Here is a 27181-nt window from a genome sequence, read left to right on the forward strand (position 1 = left end):
GGTCTCGGGATTCTGGGATCGAGCCCCGCATTGGGCTCTCTGCTCAGCGGGGAGCCTGCTTCCCTTCCTCTGTCTCTACCTGCCTCTCTGCCTACTTGTGATCTCTGTCTGTCAAATAAATAAAAATCTTAAAAAAAATTTTTTTTTTATTATTTGAGAGAGAGAATACAAGTAGGGGAGACCGGCAGGCAGAGGGAGAAGCAGAATCACTGCTAAGCAGGGAGCCGGATTTGAGGCTTAATCCCAGGACCCTGGGATCATGATCTGAGGGGAAAGCAGACGCTTAACTGACCGAGATACCCAGACACCCAGGTTTATGCCTTTTAAGAAACAGATTGAAGAAGTTTTTAAAAAGCAGGGTTTTCCACAGAAAACAAAGTAGTGGCCTTCATGCAATAGCAGAATTGATGTTTTATTATTTGAGTATTTACTATTTGCTTCCCTTATATTATCTAGTTGAACACTCACATGATTTTTCCAGGTAGGCTCCATTCCTACCCCATGTTGCAGATGAGTTCATTGAACTCATGGAGATTAAGGACCCTGCCCCAAATCCCACAGCTGCCTGTGTGGAGGCAGAGGAGGGCCGCCTGCAGAGCCCACGCCTGTCTGTCTCCTGCTTCTGGGAAACTGTAAAGGGCAGGTCACTTGTTCTCCCTTTAGTTATGGATGGAAGACTAGAAGGACGTGCTGTGTGGGACAGGTCTTGACCCTTTGCCTGGACCAGTCTGCACGGTGTTCCGATGAGGGCATCTCTGAGTGGAAACCTCTCTGGGCTTCCATGCCTAAATGAGGCAATAGCACTAGACCGCCTAAGGCTTAGCTCTCCCTGGGCTGACATTCTGTGATTACTGAGCATTGGGGGAAGAGGGGGGAGCTAATTGAGTGAGTTAGTAATTTGGTTGCCAGGGTAACTCTTTCCTGATTGGAAGGAAGGGATCACAGGGTTCAATACAGACTTTGCTGGATAGGAAAGTGGTGTCTGATCTTCGTTCTATGTTTCTGCTTATGAGCTGAAAAAGGAAGGGTGAAAATTGAATCCAAATATTGTAGCATTTGCACCTAATTGAGAACGAAATTTTGGGGCAGCAGACTTTACAGTCCTCCTTAAGATGGGCCATTCTTTTCCTCATGGTGCTTGTTGTCATTTGCCGCTTTCTGTGTTTTAACTTATTTTGTATTTTTTTTCATTCACTTTAGAGCTTGGTCTTTTAGTTCGTCCAGGCCATCTTCTGTGGCCAGCTAGCTGTCTTCATAGGATCCTGAACGTTTTGTAAGAAAATGACTGTGGCCCATGTGGCCCATGTGGCCCATACCTGGCTTTCCCTAGTTCAGCCTAGGAATCTGGGGTAGGGTTTTCTGGGTTCTGGGGGCAGAGTCGCCGTGTTGGACAACAGAGGGGTCATTCATGTGTGGAGTTGTGCAGTGGACAGTACTGGACTGTGTGTGATGGTATTAGGCTCCTGGAGATAGGCCCGAGCTGGGAGCCCAGAGACCTGGGTTCTAGACTCCCACAGGTCTTTGACTTCATAAGTGACTTCAGTAGGTCACTCTACCCTGTCCCTTTCGATACTATTTTTCCACTTATAAAATGGTCTAATAACTTAAAATCACTTGTGTGAACCTTGACTTATTCCAAAAGAGGATTTGGGGGTGGCTAGTAAGAGCTGCAGGATTTTTAAAAAGAGGGACACTTAGGGCTATAGGGTATTTATTTTATTTATTTATTTATTAAAGATTTTTTTTTTTTTAAGATTTTATTTATTTATTTGAGAGAGACAGTGAGAGAGAGCATGAGCGAGGAGGTCAGAGGGAGAAGCAGACTCCCTATGGAGCTGGGAGCCCGATGCGGGACTCGATCCCGGGACTCTGGGATCATGACCTGAGCCTAAGGCAGTCATCCAACCAACTGAGCCACCCAGGCGTCCCAGGGCTATAGGGTATTTAAAGTGCGTGATAGTAGGCATTTGTTTTCTCCGGTCCTTTTTTATGGAGTAGTGAACCCCATGGTTGAGTCGAGCCTTAACCGGTCATTACAAGCCAGCACGGTTTGTGCAAGGGGCATCAAATCATGGGCCAGTTCAGCCCTGGATTGCTCCTAACCCTTTGACGTCCAGGAAATCCCATCCCCACTAAAGTAGTGGAGCCAAGGAGCTCAGGGCTACTGCAATGCCAGGGGCGGCCAGCACCTGACCACTTTCCTCCTGCTTAGTGCCCAGAGGTGGCAGCCTCCTGCAGGGCTAGAGCACCCCTCCCCACCATTTGTCTGAGAGCCTCTGTAATCAGCCTTCCCTTACTGAGCAGCACTGGACAAGCCTCCCACACTTCCTGGACAGGTGGGAAACAGCTGGCTTGGGGTGCTCAGGAGGAACTTCTCACAGGCCATCGGGGATGGTGGGTGTATTTGAGAGAATGGGGATGTACGGACACCAGGCACAGAGTCCGAAAGGGTGTTAGACAATTAAGATTGTATCATACAGCAGTCAATCCAGAAAGCATTGTTAGGACCATGGATGGCATGCTCCTCTTTCATGAGAAACTGAAGACCCAGTCGTCTGGTTGCCAAGAGGCAGTGCTGGGAAGGAAGGAGTAGGGACGAGGCTGTTCATCTCCAGCACCTGCCAGTTGCCGAGAACCTTTTCCTCATCTCATTTCACGGATGAGGAAACCAGAGACCACAGAAGTTGGGCAACTTGTCCAAGGACCCCATTTAATAAGTGGCTTCAAACCCTGGGTAATCTGTCGCCTAGTGTGGCTCCTTCCAGGAGGGAATAGACTGAAGTAACTCAGGGAGGGAGGGACAGAGACGGGTTGTTAGGTCACGGCTTAGGTAGAGAATGGCAGCAACCATGCCAAGGGCAGAGAGAGGAGTCCTTTCAGACACTGCCAACCAGCCTTCCCACCGTGGGTTTGTATCGTGATCGGCCCCTAACCAAGAGCTGCCCCAGCTTTAAGAACTGCCTTGTGAAACAAGTCTTCAATGACCACAGAAGGGAAAAAAAAAAAGGTGATGAGCCTCCCAGTCTGCCGTGATGGCCTGATCTGATGTCCTCTGCTGATACAGTCAGAGGCCCCTTCATAAAACATCTCCATCATGGACTAGTAATCCAAAGACTCTAAGGTTTTAGTGAATGGGATTGGTCCCAAACCTGACCTCACTTTCATTTAATTTCCTGCCAGCACCAATACACACCCAGCCACAGACCCTGCTTAACTAGTGAGCTGCTCAGACACAAAGGCGCTCTAATTACCATCCCCAAGGCAGGCTGACAAGGATTCCAAGTGTTTTTAGGTTTATGGATTAGAGAAATGTGTTTTGTGCATCTTTCCCACCCGAGGCAAGAATAGGATAAAACCAACCAACCAAACAAAACAAAAGCCCTAACAAAAACCTCAATGCATTTATTAAAAACAAGTTATTTCAGTTAAGTTAAAATCCTATAATCAGGACAGCCACAATTCCTGACACTCCGGTGCGAAGTGTAGATACCTCAACAGCCACATCTGGACGATGAACAAGCCATTGAATTGTTTAAAACTAAAACACCAACGACACGGTTTTCGATCCCTCAGAGTAAGCGAACGGTATGTTAAAAAACACTTCACCACGCTTCACAATGGCAAAGCCTGCAGCTTCTCCGTTTGGAGGGTCACATTTTCTACTCGGTTTCCTTCACTTACAAAGGCGAGCTGGCATGGCTGGGGGAGGGGCAGAGGGAGGAAATCAACTCCGTCTATCCAGGGAATTGCAGCTGTTATTGCAAATGGCCCCGGAGAGTCCATTATAAGCTGCTGTGCGAGGCTGTGTCCCCGGAGTGCCCGTCACGTGGCGTCTCCCCAACCCCCAGCCCGGGCCCCCAGGAGCGCCAGCGCCACCCGCCTGGAGTAGGACAGCAGAGCCGAGGGGGCGGGGGAGTGCTGGGACCCGAGGTAAGACTGGGCCGTTTCTATGAAAGCCCAGGGCGCGGTCGCCGCGGAAGGCACCGGCGCCCAGCATGTCCCCGCCTCCCCACACCCGCGGTGGCCGCGGTGCGCGTGTCCTTAAGAGACTCCAGCACTTGCAGAACACCCAGCACTTCTCCCGAGTACAGGCACAACCCGGCAACTCTTGTGCACTACTGAAGCCCCGGAACCCTGCGCGCGCGGAGAAAACGGTGACCTTGAACCCGAGGAGGAGGGGGTCGGCTGCGCAAACACTTGAGAGAGGAAGGAAGGTTCTCTCCGAGCCTCACCTTACCCTTCCGCAGCACCGCCCGCCCCCGCCTCCCATCCCCACCGAGCGCGAGCCCTTCCCCCGCCGCTCTGAGAACAGCAGCCAGCTGCAAAGTGGAGGCAGAACACGCGTTACTCCTATCCAACTCCCCAAATGGTCCTTTCTTGGTACCGCGTGTTTTGTATTAAGAACCAGCACCCACAAGACGCGAGATGGGTTTTTTAAAGAGTCGTAAATTTTCAAGTCTGGCAGTTTGAGGTTCTCCCTGAAATCATGGTCTACTCCTGTTCCCCTCCCTCCCCCCAGTGGATCAGGAACCAGCCCTGAAAAGGTAAAGCAAGTAACTGGGATCGTCCTCGTCCTTTGGGCGCTCGGCGATCCTGAGGCGCGTGGAGTGTGGCCACATGGTCGCCGGGATGGAGGGCCCTAGAGGTTGCTACGCTACGCCGCTGGGACTCGTCACGCCAAATAAGGAGCACTACTGAATGTGAGCTTGGGGTGCGTTCTGTAATCCGCCTCAAAGAGGGCCAAGTCCTTCGGTTTTTCAAACGCATCGGGGTCCTCCATTAGTTCCCCCACGAAAATATTCGCGGTTTTTCCTTTCCCCGTCTGCATTAGCTTATTTTCCCGCTTCCAAAAACGCGAGTTCACCCGTCGGAGTAGGGATGCAGCCCTCTGGGGAATGCCTTGCCCTCCAGGCAGAGGCTGGCGCTGTGGCCACTCCCCGGGTGTTAGCTGCCAGGGACAAGAACGCCGTCGCCAGTTCTGAGCTGCGCCCTCCTCCCGCTCGCTCCGGGGTCGCTGCAAGCCGCGCGAGGGCTGCGGGGCGAAGGGGGCTCATGCACTGGGGCCGAGAGAGGCCCGGTGAGCGGGCGCTGGGGAAGCTTTGCGTGTAACTGCATCCGTCTCGAATGAAGCCTCCGCACCGCCTCCTTGATGAGGTTCCCCGAGAGCACCAGCTGCTGCAGGAGCCGGTGCGGGTCGTCGTCGCTGGTGCGGGATTCGGGCTGGGGCCCGCGTCGTTGCTGCAGGCGGCGAGAGGCGGCGGCGCCCCGCAGCCAACCTCGGCGGCACGGGCCCGACAGCGGCTGCGGGGCGCCCGGCTTGTCCGCTCCCGAAGGCCCGTCAAGGCCGGGCTGAGGGGCCAGTGCGGACAGCGCGCTGGGGCCTGCGGCGAGCTCGGCCACGAAGTAGGGCGCAGCCCGGCCCCGCACGCGGCCGCGGTCCCCGAGGGCGCAGCGCAGGGCTCCCGGGGGCGCCGGGCCCACCGACTCGGCCGGCGCCGGCGGCAGAAGCAGAGGCAGCGCCGGCGGCCGGGCCTTGTCCGCCCGCACCGACGCCGGAGGCCGCGGGGGCTGCAGCGGCGGCCCCGGGGGCGCGCACGGGGAGGCCGGGCTGTCCTGCGCCGCGTCCAGCTGCAGCGTCTCGCCGATCTGGGCCACCAGCAGGTCCACCTCGCCCGAGCCGCCCAGCGTCACCGACTGCTCCAGCAGGAGGAAGCTGTCCTCCTCCTCCTCCGCCGCCTCCCCCTCCGCTTCCTCGCCGGCTTCCTCTTCTTCCTCCCTCCCGCACGGCATGGCCCCCTGCCCGGGCACCCGGAGTTCGGCGGCGGGCAGGACTCGGTGGGTCGCGGCGGAGCGGGGCGCGGGGGTGAGGCCGAAGCGGGGACCGGGCCGGGGCCGGGGCCGGGGCGGACGCGGAAGCGGGAGCCCACCAGACACTCGCGGGGAGCGCCTGCAGCCGCGGGAGCCGGAATCCTACCGGCTCGGGTTGATTTGTAAACAATGGGTGACGTTGCCGCCGGGCCCTACCACCGCGCTGAGCCGGGGGTGCGCCGTTCCGTTGGGGGGCGGGGCGCCCACTGGGCCCGCGTGCAGGGGGAAGTCTAGCTGCTTCTGAGCTCGCCAACCTGGAATGGTGTGTGCGGGAGGCGCTGGGGTGCGGATGCTCGCTCTGTCAGCCGGGCGTGGGTGGCATTTCCCGGAAAGGAACACCGGCGTGGACTTAGTTGGTTTCTTCCACACACTAGCACCGACGCTTACACCCACACACGCCCCTCCTCTAGGCGCGTCAACTCGTCTGGTTTTGGCTTTTGCGCGTGAGAGGTGCGGGTGCCAGCGTCTGGGAAGTGCTGACCCGGCGAGTGAGGCGAGGATGCAACTCTCAGGCTCGGGATCTGCCTGGAGATTAGGGAAACGAGGCCGACAGGGATAAAAAGGAAGACCGGGCCCTAGCGGTTCGATGGGAGTTGGGGCGGGGACGGGGGAGCCGTGGCAGAGTTAGAATTGGGAAGAAAGGCCTCAGTGAGTGTTTCTTGACCGGGAGCATGGGCACAAGCGGGCCTGGGCCGGGGCTGGCATTCCAGGAGAGAGGAGGTCGTCGGTCTTGGGCGGGGGTGTGAAGTGAGCTACAAAGTTCTTTAAAAATGCCTCAGATCAGCAGGGGAGTATCCTCTTGGGGGTGGGGGGGGAAGCGGGAGGGCAAAATGAACTATTTGGATGATAATGGAGATGCGGATGAGTTTAACCCTTCAAGAGACTGTGGTTGGCTTAATGATTAACCAGAACTTCCTTTTTTTTAAAAAAAAGAAAGTAGGAGGGATGGAAAAATGATCCTTTGCTGTCTTGTTGCCCAGAGATGTTAGACCTTTATTCAAAATCCCAAATCCTCAGGCCTAACTTCCAAACTCTAAGCTTGTAGATAGACTTCTGGTGGTCCAGTCCTTAGGAGCCAACCAGGGGAGATAATATTATTAGGGTGAGAGGAATATTCAAAACCAGATTATGGTGATGGTTGAATAACTTAGTAAATTTACTAAAAATCATTGAACGTTCTCTTAAACTGAGTGAATTTCATATGTAAAGTATGTCAATAAAGCTGTTTTAAAAATTAGCCACAGTACATGGACACACAAATACAGAAGCCAGGCAGTAGGGAGCTGCTTAAAATACTGAGTAATCTAATTCAGAAACGGAGTACCAGGGGAACTCTGGGGTCCAGATGAAGAGAAACAAGGGTTTTGGTGGGCAGTTCCAAGATGTGTAATAACAGGAGCAAACCTTCATGGAGGAATGACATGGAGGGAATAGGTGGGTAGTTGTTTTTTGTTTGTGTGTTTGTTTGTTTAAGATTTTATTTATTTACTGACAGGCAGAGATCACAAGTAGGCAGAGAGGCAGGGAGAGAGAGGAGGAAGCAGGCTCCCCCGCTGAGCAGAGAGCCTGATGCCAGGCTCTATGGAGGGCTCCATCCCGGGCTCCATCCCAGGATCATGACCTGAGCTGAAGGCAGAGGCTTTAACCCACTGAGCCACCCAGCCACCCCTGGGTAGTTGTTTAAAAAGAGTTGAGTTAGGGCGCCTGGGTGACTCAGTGGGTTAAGCCTCTGCCTTCTGCTCGGGTCATGATCTCAGGTTCTTGGGATTGAGCCCCACATCAGGCTCTCTGCTCAGGAGCTTGCTTCCCCCTCTCTCTCTGCCTGCCTCTCTGCCTAGTTGTGGTCTCTCTCTCTCTCTCTGTGTGTGTGTCAAATAAGCAAACAAAACCTTTAAAAAAAGAAAAAAACTTAAAAAAAAAAAGTTGCGTTATTCTTGCCAAGTGTGGAGAGAAGAATGTGAGGATAAAGGAAGAGGCAGTTTGAAGAAAGCCAGTGAATTTTTACATCTTGGAAATCTGGACTTCTTCTTCTTCCTCTTTTTTTTTAAACGATTTTATTTATTTATTTGACAGACAGAGATCACAGGTAGGCAGAGAGAGAGGGAGGAAGCAGGCTCACCGCTGAGCAGAGAGCCCAATGAAGGGCTTGATCCCAGGACCCTGGGATCACCACCTGAGCCGAAGGCGGAGGCTTTAACCCATTCAGCACCCAGGTGCCCTGGAAATCTGGACTTCTATGGGATTTCATAAAATTCATTACTTCTTGGGGTGGCTGGGTGGCTCAGTGGATTAAGGCTCTGCTTTTGTCTCAGGTCAGGATCTCAGAGTCCAGCAGGGAGCCTGCCTCCCCTTCTCTCTCTGCCCACCTCTCTGCCTACTTGTAATTTCTCTCTCTGTCAAATAAATAAATAAATAAATAAAATCTTCAAAAAAAAAATTCATTACTTCTTTTTAGTAGCTGCCTGAGGATTTTCTCTCTATATGATCATAACATCTACAAAGAAAGATAGTTTTACTTCTTTCTTTCTGGTCTGGAAGCCTTTTATCTTTCTGGTCCAGTTGTCTAGACCTAGAACAATGTGGTGTAGAAATGGTGAGGGGAAAAGCATTCAGTCTTTCATCATCAAGTATGATGTTGGCTGTGGGTTTTTATAAAAAGATGGCTTCATCAGGTTGAGGACATTCCCTTCTACTCCTGGCTTATTGAGAATTTAAAAAAATATATATTTATTTGAGAGAGAGAGAGAGAAAGAATGAGCAGGGAGGAAGGGCAGAGGGAAAGAGAGGGAAGCCGACTTGCTGCTGAGCAGGGAGCTTGGTGTGGGGCTAGAGCCCAGGACCTGGAGATCATGTCCAGAGCTGAAGGCAGATGCTTAACCAAGTGAGCCACCCAGGACCCCCTGTTGAGCACTTTTTATCTTGAAAGGGCATTCCCTCATTTTATTTTTTTTAAATTTTTTTAAAAATTAATTTATTTATTTTCAGCATAACAGTATTCATTATTTTTTCTCCACACCCAGTGCTCCATGCAATCCGTGCCCTCTATAATACCCACCACCTGGTACCCCAACCTCCCACCCCATCCCCTCATTTTAAGTCATTATTCTTTTGAAAGTATGGTCAAGACAGACAGACATTAGCTACAATATTCTGCACCTAATTATTTAGAAGTTTAAATGGAAATAGTGTTTTTATTCTTTGGTTCAAAGTTGGTAAGCCACATACTTTTTTTTTTTTTTAAAGATTTTATTTATTTATTTATTTGACAGACAGAGATCACAAGTAGGCAGAGAGGCAGGTAGAAAGAGAGAGAGGAGGAAGCAGGCTATCCGCGGAGTGGACAGCCCGATGCGGGGCTCGATCCCAGGACTCTGGGATCATGACCTGAGCCGAAGGCAGAGGCTTTAACCCACTGAGCCACCCAGGCGCCCCACATTTTTTTTAAATAATGTGTCTTTTCTTTTTTGATGTTACTTTTTTTTTTTTTTTTAAGATTTTATCTATTGAACAGAGAGAGGGGGAATACAACCAGGAGGAGTGGGAGAGGGAGAAGCAGGCTTCTCTCTGAGCAGGGAGCCTGATGTGGGGCTCCATTCCAGGACCCTGGGATCATGACCTGAGCCAAAAGCAGACACTTAACCGACTGAGCTACCCAGGGGTCCCTCATACATCGTTTTGGGCATGAAAAATAGTACAACCACTTTGGGAAGAGGTCTGGAGTTTTCTTAGAAAGCTGAACATATACTTAACCAATGAAAGAATTTCAATCTTGGGCATTTACCTAAGAGAAATAAAACTTAGGTTCACATTGAAGCCGATGGCTGATGAGCACAGCAGCTTTATCCGTAAAAGCTGGAAACAGCATAAAAACAGCAGCTCAGGGGCGCCTGGGTGGCTCAGTGGGTTAAAGCCTCTGCCTTCGGCTCAGGTCATGATCTCAGGGTCCTGGGATCGAGCCCCGCATAGGGCTCTCTGCTCAGCAGGGAGCCTGCTTCCCCCTTCCCTCTCTCTGCCTGCCTCTCTGCCTACTTGTGATCTCTGTCTGTCAAATAAATAAATAAAATCTTTTTAAAAAAAAAAAAAAACAGCAGCTCAATGATGGCCCATTCACCTGGTGATGGTGGCAGAATCCTCTTCCACAGCCAAAAGGACTGGATTATTGCTACATCCTGTAACACGGGTGCATCTCAGAGACAATATACTGAGTACGTACTATATGGCTTTATGTGAAGTTCCAGAACAGGCAAAATTAACTTTTGGTGGGAAAAAAATCAGAAGACAGATTGCCTTTGGCGAGGGTGTGTGGGGGCAAAACTGGATTGGAAGGGGCCTGATGGTCGGGTTTCACAGGTGTATGCATTTGTTAAAACTCATTGAATCGTACACATAGAATTCATTGGATGTACATTTTACCTGCAAAGAAAAGAACTAAACAAATACTAGAATTCTAGTTAATAGACGTGCTGATGAGTTTAGGGATGAGGTGTACTGATGTTTGCAACTTATTCTCAAGTGTATACAAATGTGAGATGGATTAATATTTGGTTAGAAGGATGGTTGAGACAGGAGACAGGTAGATAGAGGGTAAAGCACGAAGAGTGAAATGTAACGTTAGTTACTATATGACCCAGCAATTCTACTCCTTAGATATGTACCTGAGAGAATTGGAAACCTGTGTCCCCACGACACATTGCACAGAAACATTCATGGCCTTATTTGTAATAGCCAAGAAGTAGAACAGCCCAAATGTTCATTGGATGATGAATGGAAGAATGAAATGTAATCTATTCATACAATGGAATATTATTCACCATAAAAAGGAATGAAGTGGGCGCCTGGGTGGCTCAGTGGGTTAAGCTGCTGCCTTCGGCTCAGGTCATGATCTCAGGGTCCTGGGATTGAGTCCCGCATTCGGCTCTCTGCTCAGCAGGGAGCTTGCTTCCTCCTCTCTCTCTCCCTCTGCCTGCCTCTCTGCCTACTTGTGATCTCTGTCAAATAAATAAATAAAATCTTAAAAAAAAAAAAAAAAAGGAATGAAGTACTCTTCTATGCTACAACATCAAAGGACCCTGAAGACCTTTGCCAAATAAAAGAGATGAAACACGAAAGGCCATGAATTGTATGATTCTATTTATATGAAATGTCCAGAAAAGACAAATCCGTAGAGACAAAGTAGATTAATGGTTGATGGGGATGGGAGGGGAAGGGAATTAGGACTAACTGCTAATGGGTAGGGGGTTTCTTCTGGGGTGATGAAAGTGTTTCGGTATTAGTGGTGATGTTTGTACAATGTTGTGAATATAGTAAAGACCACAAGCGGACACTTCAAAAGTGTATGTCAATTCTTTAAATGCTAAAAAATATTAATGGTAGAATCTAGGTGCTGGGTAATAGGATAGATCATGGTCAAATTCTTTTTTTTAAAGATTTTATTTTATTTGACAGACAGAGATCACAAGTAGGCAGAGAGGCAGGCAGAGAGAGAAAGAGGGGGAAGCAGGCTCCCTGTTGAGCAGAGAGCCCGATGTGGGGCTCCATCCCAGGACTCTGGGACCACGACCTGGGCAGAAGGCAAGAGGTTTTAATCCACTGAGCCACCCAGGCGCCCCATGGTCAAATTCTTTCAATTCTGTCGATGGACATTGTTTAGGATCAAATGCTAGAAAAAAGATAAGCCACATAAAAGAGTTGATTAACTTATGACTTTCCTTGAGAACTACCCCGGGGCTTGGGAGGCGCAGAGCTGGCCAGAGGGAAGGAAGAGAGGAGACATCCGGCTGCTGGGTTGCCTGTCACCCAGCTTGGGAACCATGTAGACTCATTCTCCAGTGCAGAAAGGATGTGTAGACAGTCTGCTGCAGCTTGATTAAGTTCTTGGCCTCTCTGTGCAGGAATGAGGCTTGACATTGTTTTCAGAGGCCAGCAGCATCCCTGAGGGCTGAGCGATGGGCCTCTGCCGCAGCAAGGCAAACACGGGATCCCCTCCTTACCAGTCCCTTCACTGCTGCCCAGTGCCCAGATCCGGAGGCTCTAGGAGCTGAGCTGGTTGGGGAGGAGGGATTTGTACACAGAATTTTTTTTTTTTTTTTTAAAGATTTTATTTGACAGATCACGAGTAGGTGGAGAGGCAGGCAGAGAGAGAGAGGGAAGGGGGGCTTGATCCCAGCCAGGACCCTGAGATCATGATCTGAGCCGAAGGCAGAGGCTTAACCCACTGAACCACCCAGGTGCCCCTGTACACAGAGAATTTAAGAGATGAGGGGATTCACACCGAGCTACGAAGAGGTGCTAATGAGATATTAAACACTTCTCAGCAGAGTAGCAGCTGAGGAAGGTGGAAACGGAGAAATCAGAAGTTGAAAATGTCTTGAGGCTGCTGATAGGACAGAGACGATAACTGGCTGCTGGTTAAGCAGGGTGCTAGGAGCAGCGGGGTCTGTAACTCGGTGGTTAAAATGGATAAACGGCTCTGGGCAAGCATGGGTTCCAGAGTGTGAAATAATTTGCTCTTTATAAAAGCAGAAAGGACCCAAGACAGGATGGGGTTGAGAGGGACACAGCAGGGCAGGTGGAAACTTGAAGAGTGCGCTGAGCTGAAAGGAGTCCCCTCCAAATTCCTGTCTGCCAGGATCCTGCAAATGGGACCTTATTTGGAAAGAGGGTCTGTGTGGATGTAATCAAGTTAGGATGAGGTCAAACTGGATGAGGGTAGACTCAATTGCAGTGGCTGGCCTCCTTATTATTATTATTATTATTTTAGGTTTTTGTTTGTTTTAAATATTTTATTTATTTATTTGACAGAGATCACAAGTAGGCAGAGAGGCAGGCAGAGAGAGAAGGAAGCAGGCTCCCTGCCAAGCAGAGAGCCCAATGTGGGGCTTGATCCCAGGACCCTGGGATCATGACCTGACTTGAAGGTAGAGGCTTTAACCCACTGAGCCACCCAGGTGCCCCTGTTTGTTTGTTTTTTAAAAGATTTTATTTATTCATTTGACACAGAGAGAGAGAGATCCCAAGTAGGCAGAGAGGCAGGCAGAGAGAGAGAAGGAAGCAGGTTCCCCACTGAGCAGAAGCCTGATGTGGGACTTGATCCCAGGACCCTGAGACCATGACCGGAGCTGAAGGCAGACGCTTAATGGCTGAACCACCCAGGCGCCCTGTGGCCTCCTTATAAAAGAGGGAAATTGGGACACAGAGACACCCAGGGAGAATGCTGTGTGTCTGGAGAGGCAGAGATTGGAGAGATCCCGCTACGAGCCAGGTAATGGTAAGGATTGCCAGCAGTCATTAGAAGCTTACAGAGAGCACAGAGCTGCCTCTGTCTCTGAGTCCCCAAGAAGGAAACAAACCTATTAATTGACACCTTGATATTCAACTTTTGACCTCCAACTTTGAGAGAATCAATTTGTATTGTTTGTTTGTTTTAAGATTTTTGTTTATTTATTTGACAGATATCACAAGTAGGCAGAGAGGCAGGCAGAGAGAGGGTGGTGGTGGGGGGAAGCAGGCTCCCCGCTGAGCAGAGAGCCTGATGTGGGCTCGATCCCAGGATCCTGGGACCATGACCTGAGCTCAAGGCAGAGGCTTTAACTCACTGAGCCACCCAGGTGCCCAATTTCTATTGTTATAAGGTACCAAGTTTTGGAGATTTTTTTTTTTTTTTTTTTTGAGATCGAACATGATTGAGAAACAGCACAGTGGGGCAGAGGGGGAGGGAGAAACAGACTCCCTGTTGAGCAGGGAGTCCAATGTGGGGCTCCATCCCAGGACCCTGGGATCATGACCTGAGCTGAAGGCAGATGCTTAACGGGCTGAGTCACCTAGATGTCTCCCAAGTTTTTGGAGATTTGTTGGAGCTGTGCTAGGGAACTAGAGTGAGTCATTTCAAGGGGTTGTGTAACATGTGTAAGCCATGGAGAAATTTACTGAGGTTCTAGGGGAGTTCTAAGAATCAATGGAAAAACTGAGGCTGAGGGCTGAGGGCCTGTCTGCTAGCTGTTGAGTTACGCTAGGCTCAGGGACATCTACCATTGGCACAGGAGAAGAATGAAGAGATAAAAAGACAAGGGTCCGATAAACCCTTACTGAGTGTTTGTCATAGGTAAACAGTGGCCCAATCAGGAGCCCATTTCCTCAGGCTGACCCCCTCTAGGCTGATGCAGTTAGCACTCCCATTTATGGAACTGCAGAAAAGATTGAGCTGCCCTTGCCCAAAGGATGACAGCAGGAAGGGAAGAGCTAGGCAGTCTTGGATCTGCAGATCAGCTAGGAAGGTGTCAAGCTGGGGGCGGGGGTGGGGGGGGGGAAGCAGGCTCCCTGCTTAGCAGAGAGGCTGATGCAGGCTAGATCCCAGGATCCTGGGACCATGACCTGAGCTCAGAGGTTAATCTGCAGAGGTTTTGTGCCTGCCTGGATGCCTGGGACAGCCGTGGAATCCACAGAACTAGAAATCAGGTAGATCAGGTAGCACAATTCAGTCTTCTCAAAAAAATATTCTAGTTTTGGGCGCCTGGGTGGCTCAGTGGGTTAAGCCGCTGCCTTCGGCTCAGGTCATGATCTCAGAGTCCTGGGATCGAGTCCCGCATCGGGCTCTCTGCTCGGCAAAGAGCCTGCTTCCCTCTCTCTCTCTCTGGCTGCCTCTCCATCTACTTGTGATTTCTCTCTGTCAAATTAATAAATAAAATCTTTAAAAAAAAATATTCTAGTTTTATTTATTTGAAGAGGGTAATACAGATACATGGTTCAAAATTCTAAAGGTCAAAATGAGCCAAGTGAAAAGTCCAGCCCCATCCCTGTCTTCAGCCTCCCTCCCTGGAGGCAAACTATGCAATATTTATTCTTTTCAAAGATCTATCTGTCATTCATCTATCTATCTATCTATCTATCTATCTATCATCTTTGTATTCTGCCTCCCTTCGTTAGATAGAAGCTGTTGCTCACTTCCCAGTACCACTCTCCCCTCAATGAGCCCCACATTGCAGCAGCACCAGAGCCCCCAAATGACAATTTTCAGCTTCTCTGGCAGCTAGATGGAGCCACGTGATTCAGTTCTGGCCAGTGAGATATGTCAGAAGTCTCTCTAGTAGGAGCGGGGGCAAACCTTTCTTTTTTCATTTCATCTTGTTGCCTGGAACGTGGATGTGATAGCTGGAGCTCCAGCAGCCATACTGAACCATGTGAGAGCAGTGCATTTGAAGGAATCCCAAACAATTTCTGAAGACAAAGGATGGGGCATCTGGGTGGCTCAGTCTTCGTTAAGCAGCTGCTTTTGGCTCAGGTCATGATCCCAGGGTCCTAGGATTGAGCCCTGTATCTGGCTCCCTGCTCAGAGGAAAGCCTGCTTCTCCCTCACCCACTTCCCCTGCTTCTGTTTCCTTTCTTGCTGTGTCTCTCTGTGTCAAATAAATAAATAAAATCTTAAAAAAAAAAAAAAAGACATAAAGTCAGTTCTAGACTGCCTACCTCTGGATCTTTTTTATGTGAGGAAGAAATAACATTCTCCTTTGTTGATACCACCCAGATACTTTTTAAAGATAATGCAGCTATAATCAGAAAATCTGCAGGAGGCCACCTGAATGGCTCAGTTAGTTAAGCGTCCAACTCTTGATTTTGGCTGAGGTCATGATCTCAGGGTCCTGAGATCAAGCGCTGTATTGGAACTGCTTGAGATTCTCTCTCTCCCTCTCCTTCTGCTCCTTCCCCATTGTTTGTTCTCTCTCTAAAACAACAACAACAGGAAAATCTACAGAGGTGGTTTGGAGAGCAATTCCAGTGAGGCAGGCCTATAAGAAGTACTCTGATCAGGAGCTGAAATAGATCATAATTGCAGCTGCCACATACTGATTATTCTTTGTAACAGTTTTATTGAGATCTAATTTACATACCATAAAATTTACCATTTCAGTTGTATAGTTAAGTAGCTTTTAGTTTATTTCCGGAGTTGTGCAGCCATTACCATAATCTAACTTAAGAACATTTGCATTACCCCCAAAAGAAACTTAATACCTCTTAGCAATACCAAAAAGTGCTTTACAGATATTATTTCCTTTAGTCTTCCAATAACCTCTGAGTTTGGTTTTATCCTTTTTATGGATAAGAAAATCAAGGCCGATAAGAAAACTTGCCCAAGATCATACCGGCGCAAGAACCAGGATTCAGTTTTGGATGATGCCAAAAACCTGCCCTTCTCAAACCACTATCCAAAGGCTGTTACCCAAGCGCTGCAATCTGGTCCTTTAACTCAGCCTCGCTCTTATTCCCCAAGGCCTTCAGTGCCTATGCCAGTAGTCATGCCCTATTTCTGGTTCCATTGCCGACGTCCTTCATGTTTCTTTGGCTGAGCTCGAGCAACTTGTGTCTGGACCCTAGCCACTTTCCCTTTAATCCACTCTTCTGGAAGATGAATTTCCTAATGCCCAACCCTTCTCAGGTGACTCACCACTCCCACTCTGAATATGTCCACATGGGCTCCTGAGTAAAACCTTCAGCTCCTTAACATGGTATCCAGAGCTCTCAGAGACCTGGCCCTGAACCACTCTTATAACATTCTTTTCTTCTTCACCCCCATGGTGCTATTGGACTGGGCCCTTGCCGACTTCCAAACACATCCGATATATTCCTCTCTCCCATGTTTGGTCCAGTTCTTTGTGCAAAGAATGCCTTCTCCCACATCTCCAGCCATTTAAGTCTTGCTCAGTCCATGAGGCTCCTTCATGAAGCTGTCTCTGCTCTCCCCAGTAGGTCGTGGTTCCTCTGCCCTCTGCTCTCCCATCCCATTCAGTTCCCTCAATGGGGCTCTTATAGCATTCTTCATTTCAGTAGTTACTTGGGCTGGTCTAGACTGTAAGACTCTTAAGTCTAGAGGTTAGAGTCCTCTGATTGGCCAAGCCTGACTTCTTGCTCACCTTATAGCCAGAAATAGGGTCAGTCAAACCTAGGGAAACAGAGGACCCCTTAAGAGATGCTGGGTACATCAAAATAAAAACCTATACATTCAGTATTGGCAGGATGTAGTTTTTCCATAAGGCCTGAGAAACCTCATTGTTTCATTTATTACTTCCTTGATTTCATTGATTGATTTGATCCTTTATTCCTTCTACGTATAGTTCAACATATAGCAAAACCAAATGTAGTCCTTAACTCACAGAGCTTACAGTCTAGAGGGGTAAGCCAAAACTAACCAAGCCATCTGAAAACAAATCTAGAAATGCAGCCATGGCAGTCTGAGACACAACTGAGTCCCCAGAAGGTTTTCATGTTTCCTAATCCAAATGACTGTGTGAAGTTATTTTAACTGTGCAAGAACCCTTTTATCTTACAATTAGAAGTGGTCTTTTACATTCACATGTTCCAAATGAAGTACCCTTGGGCTTAATTCACACTGAAGTGTGTGTAAATGAAAGAATGAATGAACAAGGGAATCCTTTCTTCTTACATCCTTGAAAGAAGATGGGTCATATGGGTGGGGATGACTATACAGGCCTACAGGGGGCTAAAGGACAATTTCCTTTACTTCCTGATTTTGAATGGGTGGATCTTGGAAGCTGACTCTGAAGGCTCCTGTCTAGAGAAGAAATAGGTTGGGGAAGGCTTGGAGCCTTTTCTGACCATCACCCTGCCTCCTAATAGCTGTATAGGCTTAATGTGCAAAACTTCTCTCCATATCAAAACCATCTCCATGAGAATGGGCTGTAGTGGCAGAAAAAAGGATCCGTTCAGGCTTCAGCTCACATGACTGCGGAGATAACACCCCACACAGTGAGTTCACAATGAACCTGCCCATTCCTGAATGTCACATACATGTTACTGCTTCGAAACTTACCATCAGCACCTGGGGCCTCCAGACCTGAGGCCTGAGTGTTTTTGATTAGAGGGCCAGAAACATTCCAATTCAAAATGATTTGGCGGTGCTGGGGCGCCTGGGTGGTTCAGTGGGTTAAGCCTCTGCTTTCAGCTCCAGTAGTGTGATCTCAGGGTCCTGGGATCGAGCCCCGCATCGGGCTCTCTGCTCAGTGGGGAACCTGCTTCCCCCTCTCTCTCTGCCTGCTTCTCTGACTACTTGTGATCTCGCTCTCTGTCAAATAAATAAATAAAATCTTAAAAAAAAAAAACAAAAAACAAAACAAAAACCCCAAAATGATTGGGCCAGTGTTTAGGACTTTCAGCTCACCTTGCAAGACTCAGAACCCCCTCAAGCCTCCCTCAAATCCATTCCCTGCGCCGGGCCCGGCTACTTCCTGTATTTTCAGGCTTTCAGAGAGTGTGTTCCTTGCCTCTCTCAATGCCCAGGAAGCCTGGCCCCAGTGCCCCATAGCACCAGTCTGAGCTTTCAGAGGTAGGATTCATGGCTCAGTGCTCAACGCTGAGCTCAGTGCCTGACTGATGGTGAATCCAATCACGAACGTTCTGTGACTGAGTGTGCTTCCAGTGTTTTTCTCCACCAGCCTTTTTTGCCTGTGACCTGACTGTTTCCCAGCTTGTTATCCCGGCTGGGGAAAATGACCTCCGGGGTTCTTCCCCTACGGTTCCAGCCCTGACCTGGGTCGCTTTTAGCTGCACAGAATGGGTTGCTCTTCTCTTCACCTCATTGAATTCCCTCTTCCACTCACCCTATGGCCAGTCTTGAAGGGGATTCTACAGCAAAGCTGCAGGTAGCTTTTTTCCCCTTGCATATGGAATAATGTAAGTGTTAGTCTCCAGTGTGTCTGAAGGAGAATGACTGGTTAAACTTTGCCCCAGCCCACAATAAACAGGTGTCCCAGGAAGCAAGAAATGTGTAGCACACGTTTGTCTTATGATTCCCCCCCACCTTTTGTGGGTAATTCCCCACTGGGAGAACTTTGGTGGGAGACAGGGCTTTCCTCCATGCAAAAGGATGGAGGCAGGTGACTGTGGTCCAGCCAATCAGATGTTTTCACTTATGACTCTTCCTCTCCCTGGAGTGATACGGAGATCCGAGCGTAGCTGGGAAATCAGTGGAGGGGTCACTGTGCTGAGTCAAGTGGTACTGAATGGTGTGACCTTGGCTGGGTTTTTGGCTCCCCAGGCCCCTTCCTTTCCACCAGCTCTTACCCCAGTACCCTTCCAACAAATCCAGTTTCTGTTATGTTAGCCGAAGTCAGCTTCCAGTGCTTACAATCCAGATTGATGTAAACCGAATTTATGTCTGGAGGAGGTGGTTTAAGTAAACTGGGGAGCATCTATAAGGTGGAATGCTACACAGCAGTTCAAAAGGGTGATGGCAGAGCATTATACGGCAAACATAGCAGTTCAAAAGTGTAACTGACATAGATCTCTGAGATACTCCTACAAAGATAATATGTACAATATATCACCATGTATCTAAAAATTAAAGGGTGCCTGACTGGCTCAGTTGGTAGAGCCTGTGACTCTTAATCTTGGGGTCATGAATTCAAGCTTCATGTTGAGTGTTGAGATTTCTAAAAAAAAAAAAAAAAAGATTAACGGGAAAATAAGAAAAGGAAAGAAATGCCTCAATTCTTTGCTTGAACAAATGCATTGTTCACATCTCTATTTCCAGGCCTAGAACAGTGCCTGGCACATAGTAGCATTCAGTAAATATTTTTTGAAGGAATGTACTATAATAGAGAATGATCTGGAAGGACACATATTATTTTTTTTTCAAAGATTTTATTTATTTATTTGACAGAGATCACTAGTAGGCAGAGAGGCAGGCAGAGAGAGAGAGGAGGAAGCAGGCTCCCCACAGAGAAGAGAGCCTGATGTGGGGCTTGGTCCCAGGACCCTGGGATCACTACCCAAGCCGAAGGCAGAGACTTTAACCCACTGAGCCACCCAAGTGCCCTTGAAAGGACACATGTTAAACTGAAAATGGCATTTTCTTAGAGGAAGGACTAGAATGTAGGGATGGTTGACAAGGGAGCTTTTGTCTGTATTATTTACTTATTTATTTGCAAGGGAAGCATCTTCACGTGTTATTTGTGTAATTAAACAATGCAAAAGGTGTTTGAAGTTCATTGGGGGTAGATAGATTGATGTGCAATGACATTTGGGGTAGATTCTAATCCATGCCCGGGATCATAAACCATCCTTTGGAGCCTTGGCCTTCTTCCCTTCTTCGTACTTCTGAATTCCTAGAAGTCTTTTCTCTGCTTTACTATTTCGTTCTTGGTAATTCTAATCTGCCTTCTGTTTTATGTGATTTATGTATATTCATTTTATCTCTGAGTCTGTAACTCCTTGAGGACTGGGGCCACTATCCTGTGACCTTTTGTTCAGCCAGACTGTTGGAAACAAGATGACTTTCTGAACTTTTCATGAATACCTGCTGGACAGCCATGCTTATCACGAGGCTGGCCAGCAGTAGTACCTCGATGGAGTGAGATTTCAGGGGGGCCAGGACATCCTTGCAGAAACAGGGCAGTCTTGCTGGCTGGGGAGTACTTTTACAGTACTCAGCAACAATACTTGCTTTTCATCAGAAGTCACAGCGGAATAGTTGGTTTTCCGAATAGTTGGTTTTCGTTCCTCCAGCGTAACTGATTAAGCTGTAACTATAAGTGTAAAGTATGGTCCTTATCATGCAGCAATGGAGATAGAAATGTTATCTGAGAAGGGAGTTTAGCATTCTTAGCATTTATCACATTACCTTGACTATGTATCTAGTTTTTTTTTTTTTTTTTTTTTTTTTTTAAAGATTTTATTTATTTATTTGACAGAGAGAAATCACAAGTAAGCAGAGAGGCAGGCAGAGAGAGGAGGAAGCAGGCTCCCCGCCGAGCAGAGAGCCCGACGCGGGACTCGATCCCAGGACCCCGAGATCATGACCCGAGCCGAAGGCAGCGGCTCAACCCACCGAGCCACCCAGGCGCCCAACTATGTATCTAGTTTCAATACGTGCCAGACACTGTGCAGGTAAGCAGCGTTTCAGAGATTATCTCGTTTCAATCTTCACAATACTGCTCTGAGAATTATTATCATCCTTATATTACAGAGGAGGAAAAGGAATCAAAGTTAAATTGTTGGTCACACAGTTAGAAGTAATGGAGCTAGGATTTGAAAGTAGGCTTACTGCTCTTAACTACAGGACAACATTTCTCCAGACATTAAGGACTTTGTATAAAAATGTCATCCAAGGGGCGCTTGGGTGGCTCAGTGGGTTAAGCCGCTGCCTTTGGCTCAGGTCATGATCTCGGGGTCCTGGGATGGAGTCCCGCATCGGGCTCTCTACTCGGTGGGGAGCCTGCTTCTCTCTCTCTCTCTCTCTCTCTCTGCCTGCCTCTCTGTCTACTCGTGATCTCTCTCTGTCAAATAAATAAATAAATCTTTAAAAAAATTTTTTTCATCCAAACAGGTAAACCAAAAATAGCGTTGTGTGGTATTCTACTTGGACGTAGCAGTAATACTTTAAGATTATTTATTTATTTGACAGATAGAGATCACAAGTAAGCAGAGAGGTAGGCAGAGAGAGAGGGGAAGTAGGCTCCCAGCCGAGGAGAGAGCCCGATGTGGGACCATGACCTGAGCTGAAGGCAGAGGCTTTAACCCACTGAGCCACCCAGGTGCCCTGTAGCAGTAATACTTTAAAGTTTTGGACATTTCTTCTGTGTGAAAGCATCAGTTCAATCCAGTCAGTCAGTCAGTCAGTTGATGTGGAGTATCAGGAGGCTGGGACAAAAACTTGTTCATACTTTGGAGAAATGCTTTGCAGAATTTGAGTCTTGTGTTCCTTGCTTTGTAAATATACACCAAATATGCAGCCTGGATTTCCCAAGAGTGTCTTGGGTTCAATGAATAATCTCACTGATACATGTTTGTTGAATTTTGTGTTACTTTTCATGTATTTATTTGCTCAAAGAAACTCTGTTAAACATAAAACACAGAATAAACATAAAGCAATTTTATTTTGACACCTTCTTCAAACTTTTAATATAAATTCATCGACTGAAATAATCTATTAGAACACGTGAATCAACTTTTTTTTTTTTTAAAGATTTTATTTATTTATTTGACAGAGAGAAATCACAAGTACACTGAGAGGCAGGCAGAGAGAGAGAGAGAGAGAGAGAGAAGGAAGCAAGCTCCCTGCTGAGCAGAGAGCCCGATGCGGGACTCGATCCCAGGACCCTGAGATCATGACCTGAGTCGAAGGCAGCGGCTTAACCCACTGAGCCACCCAGGCGCCCCGTGAATCAACTTTTATTTTGGATCCTATAATCTGAGGACTTGTTTACTCGTTTGTTCAAAAACTATTTATTGAAAAGGTTACTATGAGCCACAAGCCATGGGGAGCAAAATAGAGGTCGTCTCCACCCAAGAGTGGTAGGAAATCTAGCTGGGAACCCTCACATGAAATAAATAGTCACATAAACAACTACATAATTAAAAAAAATTATTTATTTGACAGAGAGAGACAGCAAGAGAGGGAACACAAGCTCAAGGGAGCTGGAGAGAGAGGAGGAGGCTCCTGGCTGAGCAGGGAGCCTGATACTGGGCTTGATCCCAGGACAAGCATAATTACGACTATTTCTACCATTGAGCATTAAAGCTCATTCAGGGACAAGGTTATGGTGCTGTTCGTTCCTTGTTTCAGATCATAGAGGCAAAGCCTATGGGTTCTCTGGGTAGCCGGAAGGGCGCGTGTAGAAAGAAGCCTAAGTGACCCACCGCTAAGCTGTGCGGCTGGATGTGAGCTAAACGTGATAGTCAAGTACTTCTTGATTGCCCCGGCGTACCTACTCTTCTAGATATATTCTGTGTCCAGACAGAAAATGAATCTTACATTTTAGAGCGCTGTTCTTCTTCTTCTTTTTAAGATTTATTTATTTGACAGACAGAAATCACAAGGAGGCAGAGAGGCAGGCAGAGAGAGAGGAGGAAGCGGGCTCCCCGCTGAGCAGAGAGCCCGATGCCGGACTGGATCCCAAGATCCTGGGATCATGACCCGAGCCGAAGGCAGAGGCTTTAACCCATTGAGCCACCCAGGAGCCCCTAGAACGTTGTTCTTAAAGTCAATTTCAGATTCGACAGTTCTGTGATTCTGAGAGTTCACATCCAGACTTAATTTGAGCGTAGGCTGGGGATTTCTGACCAGAAAGTTAAAAAAAAGTGGGTGGAATCGGAAAGTCTCATCGAAACATGAAACTACAACTCCCAGAAGCCTCGGGGCTGGGTCTGGTCCCCAACCCTTTTCCGCCCGGGCTGGGGGTGACCAATGACCGTTAGCTATTTGAATAAACCAATAATATCATGAAACTGTTTAGTCATCCAATCGCACTGAAGAGGGGGAACTCCTTAGCCAATCCAAATGCGCGGGGGCGGGGCCGGAGATAGGGGCGGTGAGAGAAGTTTGCTGACTAAGATGGCGACTGAGGCGCAGGGTGAAGGGGAGGTGCCAGCCAGTGATTCCCGCCCGAGGTGAGCCCAGTTCTTGGTCCAGCTACCTAGGAAACGAGGCCGTGGGCTGGTCGTACTTACTGACGCTTTTCCTTTGGGTCATAGTGACCCAGCGGGACGAGGCTTTCTTTTCTCCTACAGCGTTTCGCCCCTTCATGCCTGCGGTCTGGCTCAGGAGCTGAGATCCAGCGTGACCTCCTCTTGGTCCCGCGGATGCTCTTGCGAGGTCGGCGGGTAGCCAAGACTGCAGACCGACCAGTTGTGTTTGCGCAGAGACTTATTTTGGTGGTGAGGAAACTCATGTTCAGAGCTGTTAAGCGAATTCCCTAACGTCACACATTGCTGGGAGAGAGTCCTCTTAGTACATTCTAATCTGCTTCGAGGCAGTTTATTGTGTTAAAGTAGGAGCAAGGGAGTGTCCGTTAGAAGCGGATTTGAGTTCTTGGACCGATTTTACCGTGCTTTAGAATATTTAACATGAGGGGCGCCTGGGTGGCTCAGTGGGTTACGCCTCTGTCTTCTGCTCAGGTCATGATCTGAGGGTCCTGGGATTGAGTCCCGCATGGGGCTCTCTGCTCAGCAGGGAGCCTGCTTCCCTGCTTCGCTGTCTACTTGTGATCCCTGTCTGTCAAAAAAAAAAAAAAAAAAAAAACCCAAAAAACAAAAAAACAACAAAAAAACACTATATATATATATATATACATATGTATATATATATATAGAATACTTAACATGAGGTCTACCCTCATAGCACATTTTTTAAGTGTGCAAGATAGTACTGTTGAGTGTAGGTACAATGTACATCGTATCTCAAGAGCTTATCTTGCTTAACTAGAACTTTATGCCAATTAATTAGTAACTCCCCATTCCCTCTATTATGGCCCCTGGCAACCAGCATTCCACTCTTTCATTCTATGAATTTGGCTATTTTAGATAATCTCATGTCAGTGGATACCTCATATATGTAATTGAAATCATTTGTCTTCCTGTAACTGGCTTATGTCACTTAGCATAATGTCTGTAACGTTCACCCATGTTGTCACCTGTTGCAGAGTTTTCTTTTAAAAGCTGAGTAATATTCCGTTCTATGTATATACCGCATTTTGCTATTGCATTTTTCTGCCATGGACATGAATAATCTTGGTGATTATTAATTGTGCCTCAGGAAACATGAGAGTGCTAGCAATTCTTTGAGATCCTGATTGCAGTACTTCTGGTTAAATACACAGAAGCAGGATTGCTAGATCATACAGTTAATTCTATTTTGATATTTTTGAGGAACCTGCTTACTATTTATCCTAGCAGTTGCATCATTTTTTGTTCCTATCAACAGTATAGAGGTTACATTTTCTTTACATCCTCACCAACACTTGTCTTTTGTTTTTGTTTTTGTTTTGATAATAGCCATCCTGACAGGTGTGAGGTAATAATAACCCACTGTGATAAGGAATGAGGCAGATAGTCCTAGCCAGAGCACCTAGGCAAGAAAAGGGATTAAAAAGGCTTCAAAATTGGAAAAGAAGAACTAAAATTGTTCCTGTTTGCAGACAACATGATCTTATATATAGTAAACCCTAAAGACTAAAGACTGTTAGAAATAATAAACACATTTTGTAAAGTTGCAAGATACAAAATCAACGTGCAAAAATCAGTTGCATTTCTGCATACTAACAATGAGCTGTCTGAAAAGGAAATTAGGGTTTATTTTATTTTATTTTATTTTTTTAAAGATTTTATTTATTTATTTGACAGAGAGAAATCACAAGTAGATGGAGAGGCAGGCAGAGAGAGAGAGAGAGGGAAGCAGGCTCCCTGCTGAGCAGAGAGCCCGATGCGGGACTCCATCCCAGGACCCTGAGATCACGACCTGAGCCGAAGGCAGCGGCTCAACCCACTGAGCCATCCAGGCGCCCCTGAAAAGGAAATTAGGAAAACAATTCCATTTACAATAGCACCAAAAAGAATAAAATACTCAGGCCAATTTTTAAACCTCTCTGTGCTTCAATTTCTTTACCTATAAATGGACATTAGATGTCTACTCTGGAGAATGTCAGGATTAAATTAGTCATCATCATCATCTTCTTCTTTTTTTTTTTTTAAGATTTTATTTATTTATTTATTTGACAGAGATCACAACTAGGCAGAGGGTAGGCAGAGAGGCAGGCAGAGAGAGAGGAGGAAGCAGGCTCCCTGCTGAGCAGAGAGTCTGATATGGGGCTCCATCCCAGGACCTTGGGATCATGACCTGAGCCGAAGGCAGAGGTTTTAACCCTCTGAGCCACCCAGGCACCCCTAGACAGTCTTTTTAAAGTGTGTAGCACTGAGCCTAGCAGGTAATAACCATTCAGTACATGATAGATTTTCTTTTTCTTGGTAGAAGTAAAGAACAGAATAGATCTGTAGTTTAGGAAATCATAATTTTTACAGGCACAGCAAAATGTAGCTTTTCCTAGAAAGAATTTCCAGGTGATCTGGCCACACTCTTGAGATCGTACATGTCTTAACTGGTTACATATAAGAGAATTTAGTAGAGTGAGCTTATTTACATTGTCTCAGTGTAAAGTGCAGACCCTTTGGTTTGGTGTCCCTTGGTACCCTCTGTCTTGAATGGGAGATTCCAAGTCTTGGGAAGCTGGGTTTATGAGGGGCCACTGGATTCCTTCCCTAGCTGGGATAGAATGTTTGAATGTGTTGATACCTTAGAGGTGCCTATAAATGATCATTTTTGCTTGGAAACTCTAGAGGTGATTGTTAAATTCGATCAGCTCATCTCTCATCCTGCTCTAAAATCTTGAATTGTGATAAGAAGATAGAACACCAAACATTATTGTATAGCAGGAGTAGTTTGAATTTCTTTCAACGATGTTGCCAAGTGAATTTAAATTTTATTTTATTTATTTATTTTTTAAAAAAGATTTATTTATTTGACAGATCACAAGTAGGCAGAGAGGCAGGCAGAGAGAGGAGGAAGCAGGCTCCCTGCTGAACAGAGAGCCCGATGCGGGACTTGATCCCAGTATCCTGGGATCATGACCTGAGCCGAAGGCAGAGGCTTTAACCCACTGAGCCATCCAGGCGCCCCAGAATTTAAATTTTAATTGCTAGTATTAGTTATGTGATCAACAGGTATCCACAGAATCTTATCTGAATTTGAAACTCTTTTATTAATTTCATGTTGTAAAAGAGAATTTGGATTTCTGTAAGGTTTTTGAGGGCAGGACACACGTATATTTTTATTACATATTCCCAATGCTTAGTTTTGTGTAGATGGTCAATACTGAATGAATAGTAGTCCTCTCTAAGACATAAAATACTCCTTGTGGTGATAAATACCATACATATTATTTTTTTTCTCTGAAGATATTTCTAATGTTCTATTGATGGTGTGGCACCTTGTATTCATTCCATAAAGAATAACTAGCTTTCTATTTCTTCATCATTATTTTAAGCCTGTTCCTAATAATTAGCAATGCTTTAAATTTTAATCAAATTAAATAAGAAAAAGTTGCTCTGGGGGTGCTTGGGTGGCGTAGTTGGTTATGTGTCTTGGTTTCCGCTGAGGTTATGATTTCAGGGTCATGAACCTGAGTATGGCTCCATACTCAGTGTGGGGTCTATCTGAGATTTTCTCTTCCTTTCCTTGACCTTCCTGCTTGTGTGTTCTCTCTCTCTCAAATAAGTAAATAAATTGTGTAAAAAAAAAAATTTGCTCTGCCTGTAAAGAATTTTCTCTTTTGACCTGTTGATGGTAAACACCTTTTCCCCTTTGTTTCTGGTCTTTATCAGGTAGAATAATGCTTTAAAATTTTACTAACTTTAATTATACCTTCAAGTTACTCTTAAGTGGACAGTTCTAAGGGGGAATCCACAAATAGAAGCTATCCACTTTACCAATAGCAATATAAAAATAGTTAAAACTTTCAAAGGCCAAAGAGAG

General features: G+C 46.9%; 2 protein-coding genes across 3 annotated transcripts in view; one reads left to right on the plus strand and one right to left on the minus strand.

Moving 5' to 3' along the window:
• Window positions 1-3380: 3380 nt before the first annotated feature.
• On the minus strand, window positions 3381-6127 carry FRAT1 (FRAT regulator of WNT signaling pathway 1). The gene has a single exon (XM_059169299.1). The coding sequence runs from the start codon at window positions 5788-5790 to the stop codon at window positions 4945-4947; it is 846 nt and encodes a 281-aa protein (XP_059025282.1). The 5' UTR covers window positions 5791-6127; the 3' UTR covers window positions 3381-4944.
• Window positions 6128-23185: 17058 nt separating this feature from the next.
• Window positions 23186-27181, plus strand: part of ARHGAP19 (Rho GTPase activating protein 19) — a 65047-nt gene continuing 61051 nt past the window's right edge. For both annotated transcript variants that reach the window (XM_059169309.1, XM_059169310.1), the window contains exon 1: window positions 23186-23265. In XM_059169309.1, coding sequence (XP_059025292.1) covers window positions 23210-23265 — 56 coding nt within the window. In that variant the 5' untranslated portion in view covers window positions 23186-23209. The remainder of the gene's footprint in view (window positions 23266-27181) is intronic.

The sequence above is a fragment of the Mustela lutreola genome, chromosome 4 (genome assembly GCF_030435805.1).
Source record: "Mustela lutreola isolate mMusLut2 chromosome 4, mMusLut2.pri, whole genome shotgun sequence".
Classification (NCBI taxonomy): domain Eukaryota; kingdom Metazoa; phylum Chordata; class Mammalia; order Carnivora; family Mustelidae; genus Mustela; species Mustela lutreola.